The sequence below is a fragment of the Argentina silus genome (genome assembly GCF_951799395.1).
Source record: "Argentina silus genome assembly, chromosome: 4".
Taxonomy (NCBI): domain Eukaryota; kingdom Metazoa; phylum Chordata; class Actinopteri; order Argentiniformes; family Argentinidae; genus Argentina; species Argentina silus.
This window is the reverse complement of record NC_139658.1, coordinates 5,097,998-5,122,744: the sequence shown is the minus strand read 5'-3', so window position 1 is coordinate 5,122,744 and position 24,747 is coordinate 5,097,998. Positions and strand designations below refer to the sequence as shown.

Sequence of the window (24,747 nt, the reverse complement as noted above, 5' to 3'; positions counted from 1 at the left end):
TCACTGTATATTCATATACTACAAATATATTTTAAAAGTTTAAGCTCGGCTTAAATGCTGCGAGACCAAATACCCAAATACTGTTGGAAGTGTGAAGATCACTTTGAAGGACTAATTCTCCTCTGAAAGCTTCCACTGTGTTGAGGCGTACCAAGATTGTTACTTGCTTGTTTGTCTTTGAAACCCAGGTGGCCTTTGGAATGAGGCATGCACCACACCTGTACCCAGAGAACTGCAATTATCTCTCCTTATGAGCAAGAAAGACATGCACCAATGAATTACTTCCACACTGTTCTCCAGCTTCTGTGGCCTTTTTTTATCAGTGCATATTTATTTGTTCAGACAGCTGTCTGCATCATGTTGAGTCACACGGCCATGCCCATAGAAATGAACAATAATCACATGCAAGGAGTTTTCTCGGAAATGAGCTTTCATAATTGGTTGCTATGTTATTAGCATAACAGGCCTAATAATGATTAAAAAGGATCGCTATTAAAGCAGACATTGATTCTAATTGTGTGAAAAAGACTGTTGCTAATTACTGTTGCTTCAGTATATTTGTCAGCGGCAAATGAAGAAAAAAACTTTTATTGGTGCTATGTTTTTTCATGAAAACAACTGATCCAATTACAGTTTGGGTTGTCCTCGTCTCCAAGGTCATCCAATTATTGCAAGGCAACCTACTGTGGAAACGTGGAAATATGTTGTTTGAACCAATTAATCTAACTCAAGTACAGTCGCATGTCAGCATTGTTGATTCTCATTGGTCTTACATGTCAATGCATTTGCAGAAAATAGTAGGCTTTCATTTATTTCAGCTTCGTGCTCATCATGCTCCTATTCAACTTAAACCTTTTTTTATTATACCACCCTTACCCTCTCTCACATCAGATAGCGTCTGCACTGATCTGTCTTGTATCTCGCAAATGGTCATGGGATAGATCAAAAGTAGCCTGGCTAAAATGTGTTGTCATATTGTTACCTTGGTTACATTGTGTAAGACTACTCGTGACTGAAACAATAAATCAGTCAATTATTATCATGTTTTTCTTCAGCGAATTTCTTAGTTACATGACCTTGAAGCTTTGGTGGTTGAAGGTGCAGCCGTTATTTTGGTTGGAAATGTACAAAAAACGATCATAGATTGTTCAGTGAGCCAGCCAGCTGAGCAGCTCACCTTTCACATAAAATGAAAAAGTGGTTGCCATATTTAAGAGCGTATCAGTTGTCAAACAGGTGGATTCCTCTCTGTCCTTGCCCCACTTAAGCACACAAGCTTGTATCCTCATGCAGAAACGTAGTTTTTCTTTTCCAATAAGTATATTTGAGTTTAACCAGATTATTTGCTGTAATGGAGGATAACATGGCTTGTTTTAATAAGGGTGATACTTTATTTAATTTTCAACGTACCGAAAATTAGATGTTGTAGTGTGTATGAAGGCAAAACGGCAATTTTTAAATAGAGTATAAGCTTCTCTAGGTAATCTGCTAGAGAACCAGTTTGGGTGTAAGTATAGTTTTTGAATGATTGAAGCTTTTACGGAGAGGTTCAATGCTTTGATATTTAATAGTTTCAACCCTCCATATTCATGTTCATTATATAGTTAGGCCCGTTTAATTTTGTCTGGTTTACCATTCCAAATAAACTGAAGTGGTGGAATGCTCTTACCCTATAACACTTTCCATGGTTTTTAAAGGTGTACTCCCACATTTGACCACAATGAATCTGGCCCTCATTATCTTAGCATACCATAGCTTAACCCAGTCATTGTTGTTTTGTGCTGTAACACACTTTATGAACTAACATAACATCCTCACTCCTAGGTAAAGTCAACGTGCATGTTGGTACTATATATTGATCTCTTTGTCTTTGTACCTTACAGATCAGTCAAGCAGCTCCAGGTCAGCCAGTGCACAAGGGCCCAGGACCCAGGACGCCTCCCACATTGCTTTTGGCTCCAGGGTTGCAGGACCCCCTCCAACAATGGTGAGGAAGAGCAGTGCACCCTCAGAGGGACCAAATGGGAAGGCATACTGTAGCCTGAATATGGTGAGCCTCTGCAGGGATGTGTATAACAGGATTTTTAAGGGCATTTCATTAATAGTATGAATAAATAATTGGGGAGAGAACCTGCAATTACAGTGTCCATTCTCCAAAAATAGAAAAAATTTGAAACAGCCAACTCTAAAATACAAACTTTATCCTTTTTGAATAATATGATAGGTTCAGTAGTCCTTGTTGGTTCCCTTGTTTCTCTGATATTTTTCTGGTGATAAAAATCAAAGGGAAAGCAGAGGATGATTGTAAAGGTTCTGGATGGTCTTTGGCTCTTTGACACTTTCCAAATGTTTTCTGTTTAATCCGCCTCTTCACTCTGTGAACTACTGTCTCTAATCATTCCAATCATTGGGCAGTTATGATCCAGGATACCAAGTGAGAGCAGGGCCAAGACAATGATTTTCTCCCTCCATTGTCTGGTAACGCTTGACTGTTGCTCTCTGTAGTTCTAGATTTTCTTTCCTTCATCTTTCTCTGTCTGTCTATCAATCTGTTAATATCTCGCTCTCTTTGTTTCCCTTAAGGCTTATATAAATTAATCAAATGATTATTAATTTATTCATCAAGCCTTTTACAATGCCTGTTGATATCCTTATATATACAGTATCATCAATGGTTTATATTGGATTTTGAGGATACATGTGATGACCCTTACAAGACAAATTAATGATGGAGTGAGTGATTGTCGAGCCCATATCTCCTCATTATGATCTCAGTGAGTCAGTCAGTCAGTCACTAGCCCTCCCACTCAGCTGACTGGTGTGGATCTGGTTCCCAGATGCCTGGCTCTGGTGCCAGGACTAGCCGAACAGGTGCTCCAGAGAGATCCAACAATGGAGACTTGAATGAGAGACCTAGTCTCAGTGTCCAGAAGAATGACTATTTCCATGAGCTAACAGGTAAGGACAACATTCCTCTATCCTAACACGTTGCCATGTAAAGAAGGCCCAATACATACAGTACCAACATGAAAAGGACTCGATCTTTCAAGAGATTGATACAGCAAGTCTTCCAGATTCCCCACACAGTTCTGCTGACAAATCACAACACCATCAATAAATCAATCTGAACACATCAAATTGAAATGTCTGGTTTAAAAACTTTTCATTTGAGAATTATGTCAGAATGTTTTATATTCATGTTTCATGAAGAAGCATGCTACTGTATTCCATAGTGTGTTCCCCACACTGACCCATATTCACAGATTTGACTTGGAAATTGAATATGTTAATAATATAATTTTATAACATGTGAGTGTATCGGAGAATGTAAAAAAAAAAGCTTCCTCGGCTTTCCTTAGCTCGTTTCACTCAGTCCAGTGAGACTGATTATTGCTCAAATGGAGTTCAATCAATGGCTCTTTTCTAAACTATTTTCAACCAAAATTAACCATGTATATCATTAGTGGAATGCTATGCCATAGAGATAATTGGTTCATAAGGTTATGAGGATCATAGTTATTGTATTCCCTCTTGGTCTGAGTGCATACTAATCTCAGATATCATTATTCTGTTTAGAATTCTGCTTTATATGGGATGCTGAATCAGTCACATCGTACACTGACCTATATTCAAAGATATTAGACTTGGTAATGCAATATTTTGAGTGTGATGGAGTGCAAAAGAGGATCATTAGAATTCCTCAGCTAAGTTGTGCATAACTGCCTTTGTTTGCTCTGATTGATCGGATAGAGTCCATCGACTGAAATACCTTGATTGAGAATTAATGATGGTTTTACTGTGCATAATCAGTCCTTAGTTGCTGTGCTATCAAGCTTTAAAAACCCTGTTAGCTGATTACGTAGGTTATGTGCTTGTTAGGATTTTATTGCAATGAGTATTACAGGAAGCTTGTATACAGGAAAACCTGGGAGCTTGAAGCCACGGCCCCCAAAAGACAGAGCATCAACAGAGAGGCAGGGGTCGAGGAAGCTACGGGTCCACAGTGCTGGTCGAGAGAGACCAGCACTCTCAGGTGAGCTGTGTGACATCATGAGGACCTCACTCTAAGATAAGAACCTTATTCTCTCTGTACACGCCGTAATGTGTGTGTTGCTGAGTGTTTTTTTTTTTTTTTTTTTTTTTAAGCACAGTTGCAATACATTTTTTGTTAAAACAGGAACCCCAGATGCTGTTCTCAGCCACCCTGAAACCAGGAGTGAGTCCAAAGAGACATCAGCTCCTCTATCCAGCAGCCAGCGACCTTTGCCCCTGAGCGAGATGAGAGGAGACCAAACAGCAGGTCAGCTCCTCTCTAAACAGACAGGCAGCATCTTGGTAGGGCTCTCTTAGTGCCTCTGTTTCTCATTGTCTCTCACAGAGACAGATGAAGTGGAGAGTGAGACAGACAGAGAGAGCGGAAGCATTCTTTAACTTGTTTTATCCATCTCCTACTCCAGTGCAGACATTCAGTGATCTCAGTGTGTATGAGGCAGGCGGTATGTTTTGAATAATAGGTCCAAGAATGATTCTTACCTAGATTTTTTCAAACGGATAAATTCTTAATTCCATTAATTGGCTTTTCAGGCTAACTTTAGACATCAATCTATGTGACTCGTTCATTTTCAGCTACCTATGATAGCTGCCAGCTCCTTAATTCTCGCACACTTTAACCCATGCCAAAGCTTTAATGGGGATTTTAGTTGAAACACCCCCCACAGTACTCACAAAATGAACCCACATGCATGCTTAATGTCCTTTAAGTACGTTTACAGGCTGTTCCCACAGGCTATGAGCAGCTCCTGTGCAGCAGCCCTCACCTCTTGCTAAAGGCAATAAGTTCATTAAGGTAATGGCACATTAAATAAAAGTCAGAGGAAGTCCTCTGGGATTCAGGGTCTTGAACACAGTAGGGCAATTAAAAAAAGTGATTATGCTGTTGAGCTGTTTCAATGTTCCATACCTTTGACCTAAAGCATTTGGATTGATTCTAGTACTGCTGGCTGACAAGAGTGTCTTCATCATGGTGGATGGGCTCTGAGTGGAATCAAGTTTCTTTCAAAGTTTTGACTCCTGGATGGACTCTATTGGACTTACTCTACTATTCTACTATTAGTATTTGACTGAGGTATCGCTATACAGACAGCACAGCAATTCCAGTGCAATAAGCAAACGTTATTAGTCAGCTTGGACGGCAGGTCTCTCAGACCATTTGTTCCTGGGTGTTTTTTAACATCAGGGCTTGTGGACCCCATGGACAGAAGTATCTGTCTGTGAGTGATGATTCTGCAGCAGAATCACGCGCCCTCACTACTAATGATGTCGTTTGTGTGCCGGCGGGTGAGCCCGACTCTGCCAAGGCGAAGCGTTTTTCTCTCCCTGCATACTGGAGACAAATACATTAGCATTGTTTTCAATACTCCAGCTCCATTTATGCATATTTGAAATGCTCATTAAGGCATTACGCTGCTATTAACAAAACTGGTGAAAAACTTATCTGTGCAGGAGAAATTAATGCACCGCTTTTGGCAACTGTCGTGGAATTCATTTCATTCTGCTATATTGTGATTAGGTTATTTGCATATATGAAAATGAACCCAGAACAACAGGAGCCTTCTGATTAAGAAATGAAGAGGGATACATTACTCCCTGTAATTAGATCTCTATCATTATTCTGTATTCAGCATTGTTGGCACAGGAAGACCACAAGTATTGTGTGCTGTGTGTTGTGCACCATCCACCAATATTCCATACTCGTGTATTGTGCGATCTATATACTTGCTGCCAAACATAGCTTGTCATTGTATAAAGTAAATAAGGTGGAACTGTTGTAAAAAGTAAAGTCAAATAAATAAATAAAGTAAATAAGCTGTAACTAATGGTCAAATAATTAGCAAATCTAGTCAACAAGAACCCCTAAGAGATAACAATTATGGTGGAGTTCTCTTGTTTTTGTTCACTCGATTTATTGTGCTATTCCTCTTCAGATGAGTTGCTGTTTCCCAGTCCTGTTGAGGGGAGTTGGGATCCCTCCAGACCTCTGGTAGAGCCCCTATACTGCCAGTCGACCTCAGGCCTCCCCCCTTCAACCCTCCAGGACTGGGGGAGCCAAGGTGAGAGTGAGGAGGGGTGTGATTCAGAGCCTCAGCTCTCACTGGAGGAGGTGTTTACCTTCTCCTCACGGCCTCACTCAGCCAGGCGAGGGCAGGGACATGGCGAGCCCTCTGAGGACGCAGCCGATACCCCTGACACACAAGGTCAGGAGGACATGGGAGGGCGAAGGGGGGCACAGCCAGAGGACGACTTCATAGCCAGTGAGAGTGATGAGGTATGTCTCTGCCAAACGTTTGGTCCTGATCCAGAGCTTTTAGAAAGGGTGAGAGCACACACACACACACACACACACACACACACACACACACACACACACACACACACACACACACACACACACACACACACACACACACACACAGCCTCCTAAAAGGCAATGTTGATGAATTGAAGGAAAGCTTTATGTGAATCAATATGGGAAAATATATATTATGTTACTTTTATTTTTTTTTAAATGTGCCTTACAGCTTATAACACAGTATGTCCCTTGAATAGTTCACTATAACATCAATTATTTTTGGGGTTCACTCTACATACATTTCAGAGGCCATTTTTACAATGCTGATGGGACAATTGTGTTTAGTACTGTAACCTGTAATAAAGAGCTGCTGAGTAGAATTTCCTGTCATGAGTAAAGAATACTATTACTGGTTAATCAATTATTCAGATTCAAGAGTTTGATTAATAGTACAATTTAAATTGAATTACTGATTCTTAAAAAACATTATGCTCTTAACGTTTCTTTTCTTGGCTTGGCCTAATGAATTCCACTTATCTCTTACATGGACTCTCATTTTCTGTCACAGTTAATGGTTCTGATCATTCCCCCTATTGTTGAAAGCATGGTCGAAGCACTGATCGAAAGCGTTGTGGAGTGTTTCGATTTTGAATAGTACACTTCCACCTTCAAGCCCTTGAAATATCATTCAGTCCTTCCCAATGGTGAGGCTATGTTTGTTTTGTTTGTGATAATCACAGTGGTACTGTATACAAACCAAGGACTATCACCTTCCCAGTCAACATCCTGGAGGCTCCCTGCAGCCTGTCTCCCACAACTCTCCCTCTCTCATTTGCTCTCTCTGTCTCTCCCCCTCCCCCACTCTAGTGTTGTCCATGGGTATCCTTTACCAGTCTGACAGACTGTTTTTCTGTGTCATTCATTGCTGTCCCAGCCATTGCCACAGCTATAAGCTTAGATAGGCATTGACTGTCTCCAGTAACATTAAGTTTGATAACAGTGATTTTATTTCCAACAAACTGATTTCAGTGGAATACCTCTCGGGGAACTAGAGGTTACGAATGTAGCCCAGGTTCTCTGAAGGAGATGAGGGAGACCCTTCACTATGGAACACACACTCTGGTGTGCAAAATGCTTCCTCATTCCAATACTTATGGAGTATGCGACCCCTCAGTTCGACCCCTCACTATGGGACCCCGCAAAACCCAGATTGTCTGGTCACTTCTACAGATACAAGAATGTACCCCACCTACATGTACGCAGTCTCCAAACCAGTACTAAGGACAGTTTGCACCACAGAGGGTGCAGTCACGTCCAGGCTGTAAAACCATTGAAGGGCATGTGGAGAGGCCCAGCTGGCACAGCACATATCTTTGAAACAGAGACACCCTTAAACAGGGCCCACGATGCAACTAACCCGCAGGAGGATTGTGTCCGGACGCCCAAAGGGGACTGCAATCCCCGACAATTGTAAGCCTCAACAATGGAGAATGGAGAGGCGCTGTGTAGAAAGGGAACACGCTACAGTCACTTCGGACAGTCAGTAAGTGAAGAGTGGAAGGGATCAAGTGGGCACGCTTGCTACGAGCAATAGACAGGGCTTGCAAGTGTCACCGGCTTGTACCAGGTGTGATTGTATAGGGGTCTTCAGCGAAAGGTACACACAAGTGCATGTCCCATAGTGAGTGGTTCAACCGAGTTGACAGAAAAATAACATAAGCTCACTTGGAGGGAAAAAGAGCTTTGAAGTCAGTTATTTTCTATACTCTATGCAACTGAACACATTCCAGTTCTGTTCTCTATGAGAAAAACAGGATTCAATATACAGTCATGAGAAAAAATTAGGACACCCTATGAAAACCTTTGTCTTCTTCAACATATTCAAACATATGGACATTTGATATTCATTTGAACAATATTGAAAAATTGAGGTAATATAACTAAACAAATACAACTGAAACAAATTATTTAAAAAATGATTGGTAAAATGTAATTAATAGAAATGCAATCTTCTTGTGAGGAAAAAGTTAGGACACCCCCACATTTAGTTCCACTTAAAATGCCTAAAATTATAATAAAGAGCACCACATCAGGTGCAAATGATTAGAACATCGTTACAGAGGATTTTGGAGGAGCCTGTCCTATTTAAGCCTCAGATATTTAGTTTGGTTTGCTCTTGATTGTTGAAGTGAGTTGCATCACCATGGCGAGATCAAAAGAGCTCTCTGAGGCCTTCAGAAGAAAAATTGTAGATGCATATGAGTCTGGGAAGGGATATAAAAAGATCTCCAAACTATTCGAAATTGGCCATTCCACTGTCCGGAAAATAATTTACAAGTGGAGAACATTTAAAACCACCACCAACATGGCCAGGTCAGGCCGCCCAAGCAAGTTCAGCATAAGAGCTGACCGAAAGATGCTTAAAGAAGTCTCCAACAATCCCAGAATGTCATCACGAGACCTACAGGTATCTCTTGCCACAATTGATGTCAAAGTACATGCATCCACCATAAGAAAGAGACTGAACAAGTTTGCATTACATGGGAGGTGTGCAAGGAGGAAACCCCTGCTGTCAAAAAAAAACATCAGGGCAAGACTAAAGTTTGCCAGAGAACACCTAGAGAAAGACCAGAACTTCTGGAACAATGTGCTTTGGACAGATGAATCCAAAGTTGAACTATTTGGGCACAGTAAGAGTAGACATGTTTGGCGCAAAACCAAGACAGCATTTGAGAACAAGAACCTCATACCAACTGTGAAGCATGGGGGTGGAAATGTCATGGTTTGGGGCTGCTTTTCTGCAGCAGGGCCTGGTCAGCTCACCATCATAGAATCCACTATGAATTTTGTATTGTATCAGAGGGTGCTTGAGGAAAATGTGAGACCATCTGTTCGAAAGTTGAAGCTGAAGCAGATGTGGACCATGCAACATGACAATGACCCAAAACATTTCAGTAAATCTACCAAGGAATGGCTCAAGAAAAATAAATTGAGAGTTCTGGAATGGTCAAGTCAAAGCCCGGATCTTAATCTTATTGAGATGCTGTGGATTGATTTGAAACTGGCTGTGCATGCAAGACACCCCTCGAACATCACACAGCTGAAAGAATTCTGCAAGGAGGAGTGGGAAAAACTTTCTCCCAATTGATGTCAGAGACCTGTAGACAGTTATAAGAAACGTCTAATTGAGGTTATTTCAGCCAAGGGGGGCAATACTAGCTATTAGGGCATAGGGTGTCCTAACTTTTTCCTCAGTAGGAATTGGCATTATTGTTAATTTTTCGTTAAATAAATGATTACAAAGTTACATTTTCATAGTTTTTTGTTCAATTACATCCCCTTTATCTATAGACATTGTTAGAAAGAAGATAACATATTGATATGTCCATATTTTTAAGAGAATAACTTAATATTTTGGGGGGTGTCCTAACTTTTTCTCATGACTGTAGATGATTCAGCTCAGTTCTATTCTGTAAGAGAATAAGTAGATTACAGTAGAAAGTAGTAGAAAAACATTATATAGAACTTCAGTTATGAATTAGAAAAGCATAATCCAGTTAAATTATGTATGACAAAAGCCTGATTAATTCTGCTCTATGAAAAAAAGTATCATTCTGTATGAGAAAAGCAGAGCTCTGCTTAGTCCAGTTGTGTAAAATTTACAAAAAATATTATTCAGCTTAATTCAGTTCTGTATGAGAGAAACATAATTCAGTTGTTCTGTAGGTCTGTCCTTCTCCTGAGGGAATTAGATTTCATCTTCAAGATACATATGCTCTGCTACAGTTAATTAGGCCAGCTTGATTGATGTCTCTGGCACTCTCTGTGTATTTCAGCCTCGACTGCTCAGCTAAAAGAACACATTCTATATTGCCTGGAGCTTTCTGTTTCCTATCTTGTTACGTTTGTTTTTCTACAGTCAATAATTTGTGGTTAATTTCAATTCACTATAGACCAGACATAACATGTTTTTAGATCATGAATGGATTCAAATTCACTATCATTATTTTCCATAGATGAATGGTGAACCAAGAAATAGATTGTCTTCGAAGCAAATGTTACTAAAGACAGAAAACAGATAATACTGTAGATTCTTACCAAATAATGAACATATTTCTGTGCTCAATAGACACATTTTACCTGATGATGAGATTACATTAATGTAGATCATTTTCCAGACTGAACTTCTACAGTATATAGTCCTGATTAGGTCTACAGTAGTTACATCTTTGATATGACCTGTGGCATTTAGTCATAGATACTGTGTAGGCTCTATATGAACCCAGTACTTTTAACTGAGGCTTCAGACTGTAGCCATCCACAGTTTATAGATTGTGTTATGTACAGTATGAACGCTCCACTATTTATAACCTTAATGACACCTACACCTTGCCTTAATGACATATAAATGTGTGGTCATGAACAAAAAAGAAATAATGGCAGAAAAGGTGAGGATTAAACATAGGAGGAAGACTCAATGGGGTTTGGGAGAGTCTAACATTCCCTAACATGCAGGTTGTCCTCATTAGCAAGCAACCAAAACTGTCTGCTTTCAAGCCAAACCTATGGAGACCATTAGTGGGTGACCATTAGAGGATGAAAGTCACACTAGTTTAAAGCTATCGCCTTAGACAGCTAAGCAAGACTAATGTTGTGTCTTTTTAGATAGCCTGCTGCCATATTTAATTGCAAGTAATTTCTGATATGCCCACGGCTAGCCGCCCCACCATGCACTGCTAGCAGTTGATTAGCCGGTCCCACTTGATTTTTCATTAATCTGTGACAGGTTTTCTTTTCCCAGTTTGCAGCGTCTACCTCTTTCAAGGTGTTGCATCAGGCCCTTACCAGTTCTTTTGGAGATGCATCTGACGTTATTCATATTCAAAGAAACTCAAAAAATAAAAGCCATGATCTCTCCTTCTGGAATACATACAAAATATTTTGAGGAGAGGATTCAATTGAATTGAGAAAAAAAATATTTTCAATGGAATATAGTATTAACTTTGTACTTGGAAATGTCTAACTTTATGATTTATTGGACAGTATGACACCCCTATGTCAATCTCAATGCAGAATCCTATCCTAATGTATCTGAAAATGGTCTTGTCTGTGTCTTCTAGGACGAGGCCTTGTCCAGGTTCCTCCATCAGAGGTCAGGTGTTCACTCCAGCTCTGCCACCCCGAGGTCCCCGGGCCCAACAGGGGACGCTCAGCCCAGACCACGGCCTGGATCCAGTAGTGCAGACCAAACACCTCCTAGAAAGCTGATCCCACCAGACACAGACTTGGTGGAACGAGCCTGGCTACAAGCTGACTCCCCATCCTCCAGGAGAACAGAGCCGGCTGGGATGGTCCCAACCCGCTGCCTCTCCCCCAACGGAACCAGACAGGGCCCAGCTGCATCTGGGGTCAGTGGGGAAGGGGGCCAGGACAGGAGTAGCAGGATATCACTGAGCTGGAGATCAGTCAGAGAGATCCTCCCCCAGGGAGACTCTACACTACACAAGGTACTACAGGCATTTAGTATTCACGTACTTATCACGCTTTCTCAATATTCCCCACCCTGGGATAGAAGTGCATGATTTCAAAAGAGAAAGTTCTGCTGACCCTGTCATTTTCAATTTCCTCTTCTTCTTTGGGGTGTATAATGAACTGAGCACCCGTCAAGTGGCCATCACTCCTGGCTCTCGTCACTGTGGGAGGCCCTGGGACTTGATTGAGCAGCCACATGTCTGATGCCACAACAGGGAATTGCAGTTGATGTTGAAATCCTGTTTATGTGTCAAAGCACATCAGGCGTGCAACTTTATAATTCTAATCATACTGACGTCTCTTCAATAAACTATTGCTAAGCAGTCACTTACACAGTATCAAAGAGCTTGAAAAGATAACATGTCCACATCTGAAATATCCTCCTCAATTGTTATGTATTTCCGATTGAAATCCATTGTGCATACTCTGATTGCCATACTTACACTGAGTGGTTTATTTATTCAATGTCCTGATTAAATACTGTAGGAAGATCCTAGGCTTCAACTCTTATTAACCTTAGACAAACCTAAAGTTCTAAAGATCTCTACAGATCAGATTGTGGCATGATAGCACAATGACAGTGCAAGGCCCTGACGAACCTCCACCTCCCACACCCCTATCTCAAAAGGAGCAGGGCGTAACTGCAAAATTCAGTTTGAAGTTCCAGACAACACCATCCTCCCTAATAATAATTTAACCCCCTGAAATGGACATGCCGTGTCAGACATTAGCTGTAGTGTTTCTGCATGCCTGCACAATTTGAAGAGGCAGCCACCAGAGAAAGATAGGCAAACATCGGTGAGTCCACTCCCATAGAACGCCCCAGGCCAATTCCACACTCCACACTCGACACCCCATTTTAGAAAGTGCTTTTCGGGACCAAAACAGTGTTGGTAAATAAAACCAAAAATACAAATAAATATGAAAGAGTCAGAACTCTGGGAATGAGCATAGGGGGGAACATGTAAACCAACAAAAACAAACACAAAGCGAGAAGAAGGGGGTAAAGAGAAAAGTGCTTCAAGAGGAGGGGGGTGACCCTGAATAGAACCACCAGATAGACCTCAGGCTTTAATTGAGATTGGATCTGAGAATATGTGAAAAGGCAGATTTCTCACTGAGGTGAGGGCTGAGGCAGGAGGAAAGGCCCCTGTTGACAGAGACTAGATCTGACAGTCAGTGCGTGCGATAGTCTCAGTCTGTGGACAGGCTGGGCTCGTCTGTTAATTTAATCTGTGAGTGGTGCAGAATGGATTTAGAAGAAGTGGGGGAAGAGGGAAGCTTGTTAAACGGTCGGCATTGTGCTCAGCCTCTGATGACATGACATGCCGTGCCTGGCTGTGTCTCCCCTCAGCTAATATTAAACTGTGTGATGTGCTGCACGGAGTACAGCAGAGCAGGATTTGAGAGCAGGTTTGTCACGCTGCGCTGAGGAGGATTTCAGAGTGGGCTGTCACACCTTGAAGGGGGCTTGGTCTCCTCCTGAGGGGGATCTAGAATCAGAGGACAGACCAACGGAGGAGGCCTGCTTCAGGGTCTGTTGAGATCCAGACACCCCCCTCACCTCCGGAACCCAGCCCAGCATCCAGCAGTCAGAGCGGCTTACTGTATATCCACTGACCCGCTCTGTGCCCCCAGCAGGTAGCGTGCAGTAAGGGGCGTGATTGAAGGATGTCAGAGAGAGATGACAGGGGGTTTGTTCCCTTCCAAATGGCTCTCTCGCCAGCCACCATTGATCCTCAACCCTAAGCTGCCCTGCACCTACTGTCAGACAAAGCCAGTTACCATAGAGCTCTGATCAATAGCAACACAATTGAAAGACATTTCCACCGGGCCACGGGCCAGTGGGTGATGTCCAGACTGGCCCTGGGCTCTGCATGTGGCCACAGAGCCTGCTGGTTTAAAGACTTTGATTAGTTTTCAAGGTTCCTCAGGGGGCTGAGTTCAGTATTTTCCCTCTTTGGTGGACATGGCGGATGAATGTAGTATTTGAAGATGCTGTTAGCTAGAGAGGTGAAGTTACTATATAATTCTGAATGCAGTGTAATTCATGGTGGTTTGTTGTTATTGGTTTAAAGGTGGGTGAGGAGAGGAGGCATGCACCTGTTGGGTCCAGCAGCTGTGATCTGCATCTGCTTAGCAGTCTATGCATGCATGAGAAGGAGGAGCTACACATGCTGGCTAGTCTGCTCCGGGAGCAAGAGGAGGAGGAGGAGGAGGAGGAGGGAGGAGCCACAGGCATCAGCGCATCTCAGATCCACCAATGTAAAGTCAGCATCAGCACCAGCAGTGACGACACCTCCACCTGGACCCATATCCCCATGGTGACTCTCATTTATACTCTGATGTACCCATACTTTCATACTCATACTTTCATTACTTTCATAAAATATTTCCACTCTCCCCTATGACCCCATCCCCATGGTGATTCTCTTTCATATTCCATTCAACCTCTATATACTTCCACTCTCACAGGGACCCACAGTCCTGATGACATGCCATGTCACAGATGTGGGTGAAAATGTCTTCAGTGTCTGGTAACCTTATGCCAGTGTGTATGCCCCATCATTCTCCTCCATACTCTATTTGATATTTCTCTATCTGTCTTCTCTCACTCTATTTTCCAACATAACTATTTTATCTTATGTGTCTGAGTTATGCTCTTTTTTCCTGGATAGTGCTTTTTGATAGGTTTTCTCTATTGAGAACCTGCTTGTTTGTAATGTTGCTTATAGTATTCTCAGCATTGTTCCTCAAGTTAGAGATACAGTATATAAAAGAACATTACATATATACTGCATGTGAGCATAGAGTCCTATGTCCCTGATGTTAGAATTAAAATTAAAATGATCCTCAGAAGCTCTGTTCAGTCTATTGTAATTGCGAGGCTTGCCACAGGCCATCACAGGACATTAAGGTCTGTGCTATTACCTTAAGTGCACTATGGAGAACAGAACAATGCCCTATCTCTCAGGGAACTCTGTAGGATCTCTGGTGAATGTCATCATTACAGATGCTATAGCTGTAGGGCCATTACCATACTGCTCACATGGTTAATCTGTTAATACACTGAGACTCACACCTAGTGTGTGAGAAAGAGAGTGAAGAGCAGTCTAACCATGGGGATACTCATTTCATACTCATACACTGTAATGTGCACGAGGCAATGAAGTGCGCTCAGATAAAATCATGCGTCCTTAAGCCTTATTTGCAGCTCTTCTGAATGATAATATAAGGTGCAAATGGGGCTTAGTCAAACAAGCGCTTCTGTGCTCACCTTGATGGGCTGTATAGTACGGAACCATTCGCTACTGCTCCTCAGTGTTCTGAACACATGTAGCAACAGCGCCACCATCAGGCAACTGAGGGAAGTGTTGCCATTGCACAGATGTATTGCTTTACAGCTTAATGGAATGGTTTTAAAATACATCATTAGTGTATGAAGGTCATATGTTTAACCTTACTGATTGTGGCATCATGATTCCTGACTGTGTCCTACCCTCATCTGCTCTGTTCCTGTTTCTTCCAGCCAGCCAATCAAGGTCATCACTATCAGAAGGAAATGAACCCTCTCTTACACTCCAATCCAAGGTGAGCATGCCTCTCGTTTCTCTACAATATGTATATCAGTGTATATTTTCTGCCTGTGAAGATTTAACTTCCTCTAGGTTGAATACCATAGCCTAATCTCTTCTCACTCCTGCAGATTTGGTCTGGCAGTACAGGTACATATACATGTGAAAATGGTTCACATCATCCACACATTGAAACACACACACACACACACACACACACACACACACACACACACACACACACACACACACACACACACCTGTAGCACTGCATCAGTGTTAGCGTCCAACTCCTGCCCAGCTAATTAGCTCTGGCTGTCATTGGTGATTAGAGTGTTTCCGGCGCAGGGCCCAAACACACTGAGGTCTAATACCAGTCACCTGGCTGTCATTACCTGGGCCTGTCTCACCACACAGGGTTACAGCCTGCCCTTCCTCATTAGAGATGTTGTCATCCTCTCTCCTCCCATCTGAATTACCAAGCTGCTGCAATAACCAGGGCTTTGTTCTGTCAGTCATCAACATAAGGACCCCTTTTCTTCCTCTTCCTCTCCCCCCCCCCCCCCCTCTCTCTCTTTCTTTCTGAGTACACACAGCTCATCTCATGTTACAGATGGAGACAAAGGTATTGCATCACTTGAATTATGTATTCTCCTTCCACATTTTTGATTTATTGATGAAAAGCAAGGCAACCTGGTGGGAACATGTGTAGATCTCTGTGTCTGCAAATGTTTGTGAAGTGCTCCTTTTTGTCTACTCCTCTATGAATGTGAGAAGCAAAATGTTCTCATGTAGCTTCTGGGAGAACAGTTCATATTTGTAGTTACTTAACGGTATGTCTTCCTTACCCTCTGTCTTTGTCCTCCTAATGTTCCGAGTGATTTCTTTACTTGACTGCTTCCAGAAATAGATACTATACACGTTTACAAGTTTGAAAAAAATAGAGCTTTGTGCACTGTCCTGTTTTTATTAAAGCAATACTGTATGTTGTCTGTCAGTGGATAAGTGACAATTGAATCTGTGTCACCCCTTGATTTCTGCATGTTGTAGCTATAGTGGATCTGAAATCTGTTATTATCTGCATTCCGAAACCCCCCCAAAAGAGGAACCTCTTGGTCTGAAGTGTCCTGGCACTACTGCAAGGCTCTACTGTTGTTTGGAGTGGTAGTGTCTTCCCTTTGATAGCTGAAATGCTGCTCTGCGTTTTGGTTGTCACTGCTTTTCTGACACATTTAACATGTTCCTCTGTGTGTGATATTTGTGCCTGCCTCTGGCTGGTAAACAAGCTTTGAATCTCCTAAACACGCCGTCAAGGAGATACTGACTGGCATTTTCACTGTCTCAGAACAGTGGAACAGACTTTTTTCTAAAAGACTCTATTTAGAACACACACAAAACTGCCAAAATGTGTTTTTACCCCCAGCAGCAGTACAGGAGCAGCACTGTAGGAGTAGCCAGCATACAGCTCTGTTTTGGACAAGATTCTATGAGCTTAACTCTAGTGTTTCTTTCTTATCCTGGCAGCAAAGTAAAAGACCTACTAGGGGACTTCATCCCTGTCAGGTTAAATCAAGCTAATTTATTTCCTCCATCAGTGGTTCTCTTACAGTATACATATGTCATGAATATAATGACTTTTTAAAATCTAACAATTCAATCTACACTCTCACTGAGTCCAACTTAACAATGTGCTATCCCTGGAGGTACTGTAGCATTGAGCGTTGTCCTTGAAAATAGCTTCCATTAAATCTTGTGCTTTGTGCCTCCCCAGTGTGGAGTCAAAGGGGAGCAGGAGGGGGGTAAATGGCTCTAGTCGGGGCAGGAAAAATGATTTGGAATATATTAGAGCTTTGCCAGTGTGGAGATGTGATAATGTATTTCTAAGGGACACAGGGGGGAGGGGAGGTTCTTCTAGTTCATTTTACATTATGTTGAAATTGAAAGCAAGACATCAGATACATTATAGAATTGATGTTACAGTGTGTTTATTTACAAAAGAAGCAAAGACATGTTGCTTTTCACATTAGAAGAAAAAAAAGAAATAATTTAATGATTTCCTGTTTCCTCTTATACTACTCCACCACATTGTAAAACACATCAGAGCTTTCTGATGGAAGGCTAGGGCAAAGGGGGTAAATTATGTCTACTTTTTGGCATACATGTTGTAAAGGTCATGTGCACTTCAATATGCTCAAATCATCAGTGGAGAGTTCCTTTGAGACAGTAAAGTGGGAATCAACTTTGACCAAAGAGGTTCAAGTTGTGAATAGTAGAGATTGCACAGGAGTGAAAGGCTAAAAGCTATAGTCGTCCATACAATTCCCAACTGGAGAAAAGCTTTCTGCCCAATCATTCTGGCACACAGTAGGAGATTGGTACTGTTCTGTCTTCAGTACTAACCTCTGAAATAAATTAGAGCTCTGCTGTTAGCAGTGCTGTGGAGACACACACAAATACAACACTTACAAACACACAAATGGACGAATGTCACATAACAGTATATGAGTATAAACAGTCCCTGAACACTTCCTTTCCCATCTGTCAAGTGTAGGAGGAAGGGAATCGATCCTCTCAGGACTGGAGTTCCAGAGTTGCAGAAGGTGTGATATTGGTCCTCTGACAACCAGAAAGACCAGTGACATTCAATTACATTCTCTAAAATAAATTAAATCTTCTAAAAGTGAAGTTGAGTAGGAACTCAATAAACCCCCTGTATGTTCTCTGACAAAACTTTAACTTGTATCCAGAGGGAAAGAATGTACTGAATGATTTAAAATGGACTCAAAGAAATTCAGACTCAGTAGAAAAAAATAACTGGGTACAAATTGTAGAAAATGCCTCAGAATGCTCCAGTGCAGTAATTTACCACGCAATGCCCACCCTTTTTCCAGTCCCATCCCCCATCACTCCATACTTAAATTGAATTGTTTCTATTTTGGACTCAAACTGAGGGGCTGTAAGGAGAATGAAGCACAGGGAGCTAGTACGGGCCTCAGAGAGGATGGGGAAACTCATTTAGTGAGAGAGGAGCTCCTGTGGAGAAGAGACAGTGATAACAAAGGATCACAGAACCCTACACCAGCTCCCGACCCCTCTCACAGCCATGGGCAAGGTTAAGGCCCCCTGCCCCGGATGAGAGTGTGGACACTTGAAAATCACAGCTTGTGTCAGTGTCTGATGAATGCTCCTCCAGCCAAGGCTGTGTTGCTGAGCCAGTTAGAGCAAAGGGGTCAGAGTGGCTCAAGGGCAGGGGAGTTTGAGTGGCTCATGGTGGGCTGGTATAAAGAGAGCATAAGAGATGGGAAGAGCTTGTATGGACCTCATGGAGAGATAATCAGACATGATACTTACAGTATTCTCTCTCAAATCTCTTTGATGGTAGTGTTGATTGTTGAGGTCCTGGTAATGACTGGTTCTGGTGTCTGTTCCCCAGGGAATGGATGGATGTACTCAGCCCTCCCATTATCCCTCCCAGTCAACGGAAGTGGTTAGAGGGGTCAGGGGATCATCACAAGAATCCCAGCAGAGGTACAGACTCCCCCCCCCCCCCCGCATTGACCCCTTTCCCCTCCACATAAAGCCCATGGACAGAACATGATAGGGGGTGGGGAGACTCATTAGATGTCACACATTACCAGAGGTCCTACACATACCACACATGGATAGAATACATATTGTTTTTAATTTTTCCAGAAACCTGTGAAATTGCAACACACCATCCTGCTAATGGAAACGTTCACGGGTGTCTGAGGTTACTCAGGCGGAAATGTTACGGTTCCCGTAAAGATGGCACAGTGCGAGGAGGAGCCCTGTAAAACTGTGTCCAATTAAGGGTAAAAACCCCACGAGGATGAAGCTTTCTGTCCTCGCATGATCCCATAGGTCAGCCCAGACAGGCTTGTTACCAGGCTGTGCTTTTAAGACACGCCTGCAAGGTTAATTGGTGAAACCTTTTCAATTTACAACATCATTTTTAAACCTCTGACACATTGTGTCTTATAATTAGTTTTCATTATCATCTTTGGAGCTCTGATTAGATAGAATTTCCTCATGGAGCATTCCATAACCTTTTTAGTAGTTAACTGCCTGTCAATTTAACAACCAAAATCATGTGCTTAAAGCAGAGAGGGAAATTACATTACGAGAGCCTTTTTAACTGCTTCATGATGTGGCTTTGGGCAGAGTGTCTTAAACCTCCTCTGTCCTGATTGATGAGAGGAGAGTGTTTGAAATGGCGGAGGAGAAGTTAAAATCCACCCGAGTCCGAAGGTCACCACACCCAGCCTCCTAGGAGCCATTTCAATCCACTAATAATTCATAAGCCATATACAGTCATGTTCATAGGGTAGGCCACAGATTCAGGCCACTGACACAGGCTTATACTATTCCAGTTGGTTCTAGGCAGAGGGGATCTTTTGTGTTAGAAATTAGACAGGAGTTTTTTCAGTCCTACACTTGGACTGTGACCATTGATTGTGCACTGTACCATTGATAATACATCTATTTATGTCTGCCTGTGTGTGTTTGTAAATGTATGTGAATGGTCTTCCTGTGTGTGCTTCAGGAGCTGATGGATCAGTGAACGAAGAGGAGGAAGAGTATTTGAATCTGCTCTATGATCCCTGCCTTAACTGCTACTTTGATCCCCAGACTGGAAAGTACTATGAGCTGGCCTAATTTAAAGCTTTTGATGATCAATATGCGTAGATGGAACAGATTTAGTTATTGAAAAAGTGGGATTGGAAAGAAACCCAAAAACTTTTCATATACTGTACCATTGTTTCATGTGATATGTAATGATGAGCATATTCTTGATGTTCTGCACCATCCTTGATCTTAAAATCGGATTAATTCACATTTCATAATAATTTACATGCCATGTATGTTTATAACATTGCTTTACCAGTGTTTGCATAGGAGTTGTTTCATGCATATCCTTATACAATTAAACTACTTTCACAAACAGAGTTTCTTTGAATCAGGAAGGAATTCGGAAGAGAAATCTGAGATATTAACATTGATTGACACCATAAACGCACGCACGCACACACACACACACACACGAATTATTATCACTTTCCCATTCAAACATGACAAGCATTTCGGAGGTCCCCGTCTAATCTTGTTTTTTCGAACGCCGACATGTTTTTTGTTTTTTTTATCTCCTCCAATTAGAAAAGCCGCCCGTTATGACGTAATCAAACAGGTGAGAGAATTCAGGAAGTAAACAACGATGGCGTTTAGTTCTGTCCAAATGACATATGGGTGTAACACAGTGTTAAAACTTTTGATTACTTCATTTTTTCAAATAACGCTTTGCGAGAGTGCGGCCTCTAGTTTATCCGCATCACATACATCGACGGAGGATGTGAATGGAATTCATATGAGAAGTGTCAACCCGACCAAGACATCCACTCAACAGGTGATCAAGTCACCTTGTTGCCAATATCAAATATCCCCTCGTCGTGTGACAGTCATACTGGTAATAAACTTAACATTTTGTTGCTTGCGATCTTCTCATCTGTATGGTGTGTATGCCGTTTAAAAGGTAAGACTGCATCATGGGGTCATTGCAGCTGTAATCTTCGTTTCATTTGCTGCGACCATTGCTGCATTTTTTATCATCAGAAAATACTGCTTTCCCCGCAGGTAAGCCCAGTGAAATTAAAACATATCTGAAGACTTTTGATATGCACTTCAGTTTTTGTGATAAATGCATTACATAATGTGACAAACTGTATGGGCTGTTAATGTATTTTCAGTGAGGTGACATACAGGTACTCAGTGTTGAGGCGGTTGGAGGATCAGGGCCCAGGTGGCAGTGAGCCCTACACAGTGGGAGAGGAGTCTGATGAGGTCAGTGCTGCATCTCTGTGACCCTCATTTAACATTTAAGAAAGAAACAAGTTGACATCCTCCATGTCCATGCAATATAAATACCACACTGCATTTTGCAGGGCTTCTGCGTGTATTTTCCCCTGATGCAATGTTGGTAATGTTGATAATTTTTTCATGTCTTCTCCTTCCATCAGGATCTGTTGGAGTGAATCATCGATTGAGCTGCTCTGGAATCAGCTGAAGTGGACTTCTGTGTGCATGTATTTTTTAAGCGGTTTCTTTCTGGATACCTCTTCCTCTAGTCTACCTGCAACATTGGATCTATATTTGATCTGTTGAATCTATGGTTGGAATGCTGGATAGGGCAAGGTTGCCATCTGTAAAGATATTAAGATAGATAGCCTTTAAATCTGTCAAATGCTAACTAGCTGACTGTTCATCATTTTACATATCTGGCTCTGAGTGGTTATTTAGGAGCTATCCATGATGTTATTTGGAAATAAGAGGCAGTAGTGTCAGGTAAAACTATTGTCTTAAGATGCTTGTTTCCTTTTTAGAGTTTAATAAAAAAAAAAAAAAATGGATTTTACTTCAGGGAACTGTTATGACATGCATGTAATACTCCAATCCCCATAGTATTGATTTAAAAGGGAAATATGAACTGAGCATCTTATGTATGTATGTGGCCATTTGTTTTTTTACTTCTGTACAGAAATATGTGTATTGTTTTACTGCTACAACTGCATAATTGTATTATTGAAATATTTTATTATATAATCTTTATGAACAGCAAAGCTATCCATGGTTCTGTTGTGACATGACTTGTTTTATTTTCTTCTGTCAGATTTACATGTTCCCCCTGAACAAAAATTAAACACCCATGCTTATATGTATGTATTCTGCTGCTATCGGTCTGCTACATACTGTGTTAGTTCTGTTAGTGCTATCAGATGAAAAAAGAGGCCCTCTGCTGGTCTGACACACCAGCCACAGAAATCAGTGTCACTGTTCACAAATATGAACGTTTAAGTGGAAATTACACGCATTTCAGTGAATAAACATTTTAATTGAATACCTTTATAATCTGCTACACACCCAATGGTGGGTAGGTTACACACTGAATAATGAATTGTTTGCACTTGACAAACCAAGGGGCTAGGTGAACTCATTACTGTATACTGTAATTAGCTACCAAATGTTAAACACCCGTTTCATGATCCACACAATTGGGACTCCAAAAGTGGTTTAGTGCAAGTGACAGCAATAGAATGGGGCCATTGTTTGCATCGCTCTCCCTTGACCCAGTCATACTGTTGATGACGCACGTTATGTTTGAACCTTACAGTCATTGGTTTTGAACACTAGTAGAGGTCAGGAGAGACAGGTGTTTTATAGTACACCATACAGTATAGGGATTCGTTCGTATGTCACAAAATGAAGTCCGTTCGTCACACGCTTTATCTCCGACAATGTTGATGAAACTTGGGTGAATTATGCGTCTGCCATAGAGATGCGGCATTTACGCATTTACGAAAAGTGGAGGGCTAGGAGTGTAGCCGAATGCAGTAGGCCTATAGCCTAACGAATTTGGCAATAATATTTTGAGAAATCAACGCAAAACTGATAATTAATCAAATAAGCACTACACATTCCGGTAACATTGTGCTGTATTGTTTAAACAAAACCATATCAGTGCACCTCCCAGACATTATCGAAAAGGGAAACCTGTTCATCTTGTTTATATGATGGTGTGGACCTGTTGCCACATTTCTGGTTCCGGGAGGTTGGGCATTTGCTCTCATTCAGATTCGGTAACGTTTTGTTGTTGCCACGTACAGAGCCTGATCAGACGAATGCTGTAGATTTGACAGATCGTGGCAGGTATAAAACTGTACAGAGAATACTGCATGCTGATTGGATATATATTTCAGGTAGCTCTACTTTTGACTGTTGAGATGAGACCGCGAGGTGAGATCAATGTGCTTAAAATAACTAATAAAATAACTTTTTTTGAAATGCATGACTGATTGTGGTATTATTTCACATGTGTTGTGGTTGACAGATATTGTATGTCCTGGAGCTGTCATTATCATCATCCTGATTTTGTGGGGAATCTCCACAAACCCACCCTACATAAAGGAGAGAGCCAGGAACATTCAAGATATTTTTGGTGATATGATCTCTTAATCTCTCTTTCTTTCTCCTAAGTCACTATTTCCCTCATTATAATTGTACTGCTCTTTCATTTCAGGAGCTCCAAAAGCAGCAGGGATCTCCACCAGTAAGTGTTTTGAAACATTGTCAATGCAACTTATTTAATTGATATCATTTATATGGGTCATAAGTGTGCTAGTTACTTTTGCGCGTTACCTTTGTTGGTCTGATATTTTTCCTGTTGTGAAAATTGTCATTTCAACACCCTCTCTTTCTGTGGTGCAGCAACATCCAAAACCATTCCAAAATGCAACCTTCCCAGGAGTTGTCCAATCAACCATTTTGCTTTTAAAATCACTAGTGGATCAGCAAATGTTGTGGGGCCAAGTATCTGCTTTGAAGGTCAAAAGTGGGTATCAGAATGAACATTATATTCTAAACTGAAATTGATGTAATATTTGTGATCTAAGACAGACACAATTATTCAAATGTGGCCCATTCTTACTATAAACCTGTTCAGACATGTGGAATCTAAAACCATACATTGTCCATGACACCATAGCTATTATATTACATGTGGATGCTTGTCAAGCTCTCGTGAAGCCAGTTAAACCAGTCGCAATCTGACAATTAATTAGGACTCTTCTCCACAGTGTCATGAGTGGTGTATTAAACAATATTGGACCAGGGCTGAACATTGTTCTGGTGAATGGTAAGTATTACTGCAACCTCACCCACTGCATTAGAAATGAAGAGAAACAATGAAATTACCTCATAGGAATGAGGAATGAACTATGAAACACAGATACAGTATGATTGACATTATGCTGGAATTAGCCATGCTATATCGGCCTACTATATTGTAAGAAAATGCATTACATGTTTTTTTTGTTTGTGCATCTTGTTTTTTTACTTCAGGTGAAAATGGGAAGATTGAAAAGTTTGACTACCTTAACATGGTCAATGGAAGTAAGAGCAACTTTGATTTTTTGATTCAAAGTCAATGCAACGGTAGCAACAATCTCTAAATAATGACTTTTTTCTTCTACTTCAAGGGTCAGAAGATGTCATACAGTATTTGAAGGAGATTAAGCCTGGAAGGATTGTCCTGGTAGCATCTTATGATGATGCAACAGCAAAGTAGGTCTTTAAAGAAGCAATGTTTTTTTTTTTTTTTTTTTTTACTTTTAAACAAATGATATATAGCCATTGATTCTTGAAGAATAGAATTTATAAATGCCTCATGAGATGAGTTAAACTGTCTTACCCCATCAGAACCCCAAATTGTAAAGACTGGAG

General features: G+C 41.3%; 1 protein-coding gene across 1 annotated transcript in view; it reads left to right on the top strand.

Annotated features, from left to right (window-relative positions):
* Positions 1-23,853, top strand: part of cfap20dc (CFAP20 domain containing) — a gene marked incomplete at its 5' end in the record, with an annotated part of 30,846 nt that extends 6,993 nt beyond the window's left edge. Inside the window, 15 exons of the mRNA XM_083667631.1 lie at positions 1,884-2,050; positions 2,838-2,958; positions 4,379-4,396; positions 5,985-6,325; positions 11,470-11,856; positions 13,960-14,205; positions 15,411-15,472; positions 18,890-18,984; positions 20,021-20,127; positions 20,684-20,878; positions 21,005-21,105; positions 21,219-21,312; positions 21,489-23,262; positions 23,357-23,575; positions 23,734-23,853. Coding sequence (XP_083523757.1) covers positions 1,884-2,050; positions 2,838-2,958; positions 4,379-4,396; positions 5,985-6,325; positions 11,470-11,856; positions 13,960-14,205; positions 15,411-15,472; positions 18,890-18,984; positions 20,021-20,127; positions 20,684-20,878; positions 21,005-21,105; positions 21,219-21,312; positions 21,489-21,503 — 1,949 coding nt within the window. The 3' untranslated portion in view covers positions 21,504-23,262; positions 23,357-23,575; positions 23,734-23,853. The remainder of the gene's footprint in view (positions 1-1,883; positions 2,051-2,837; positions 2,959-4,378; positions 4,397-5,984; positions 6,326-11,469; positions 11,857-13,959; positions 14,206-15,410; positions 15,473-18,889; positions 18,985-20,020; positions 20,128-20,683; positions 20,879-21,004; positions 21,106-21,218; positions 21,313-21,488; positions 23,263-23,356; positions 23,576-23,733) is intronic.
* Between the last annotated feature and the right edge of the window lie 894 nt (positions 23,854-24,747).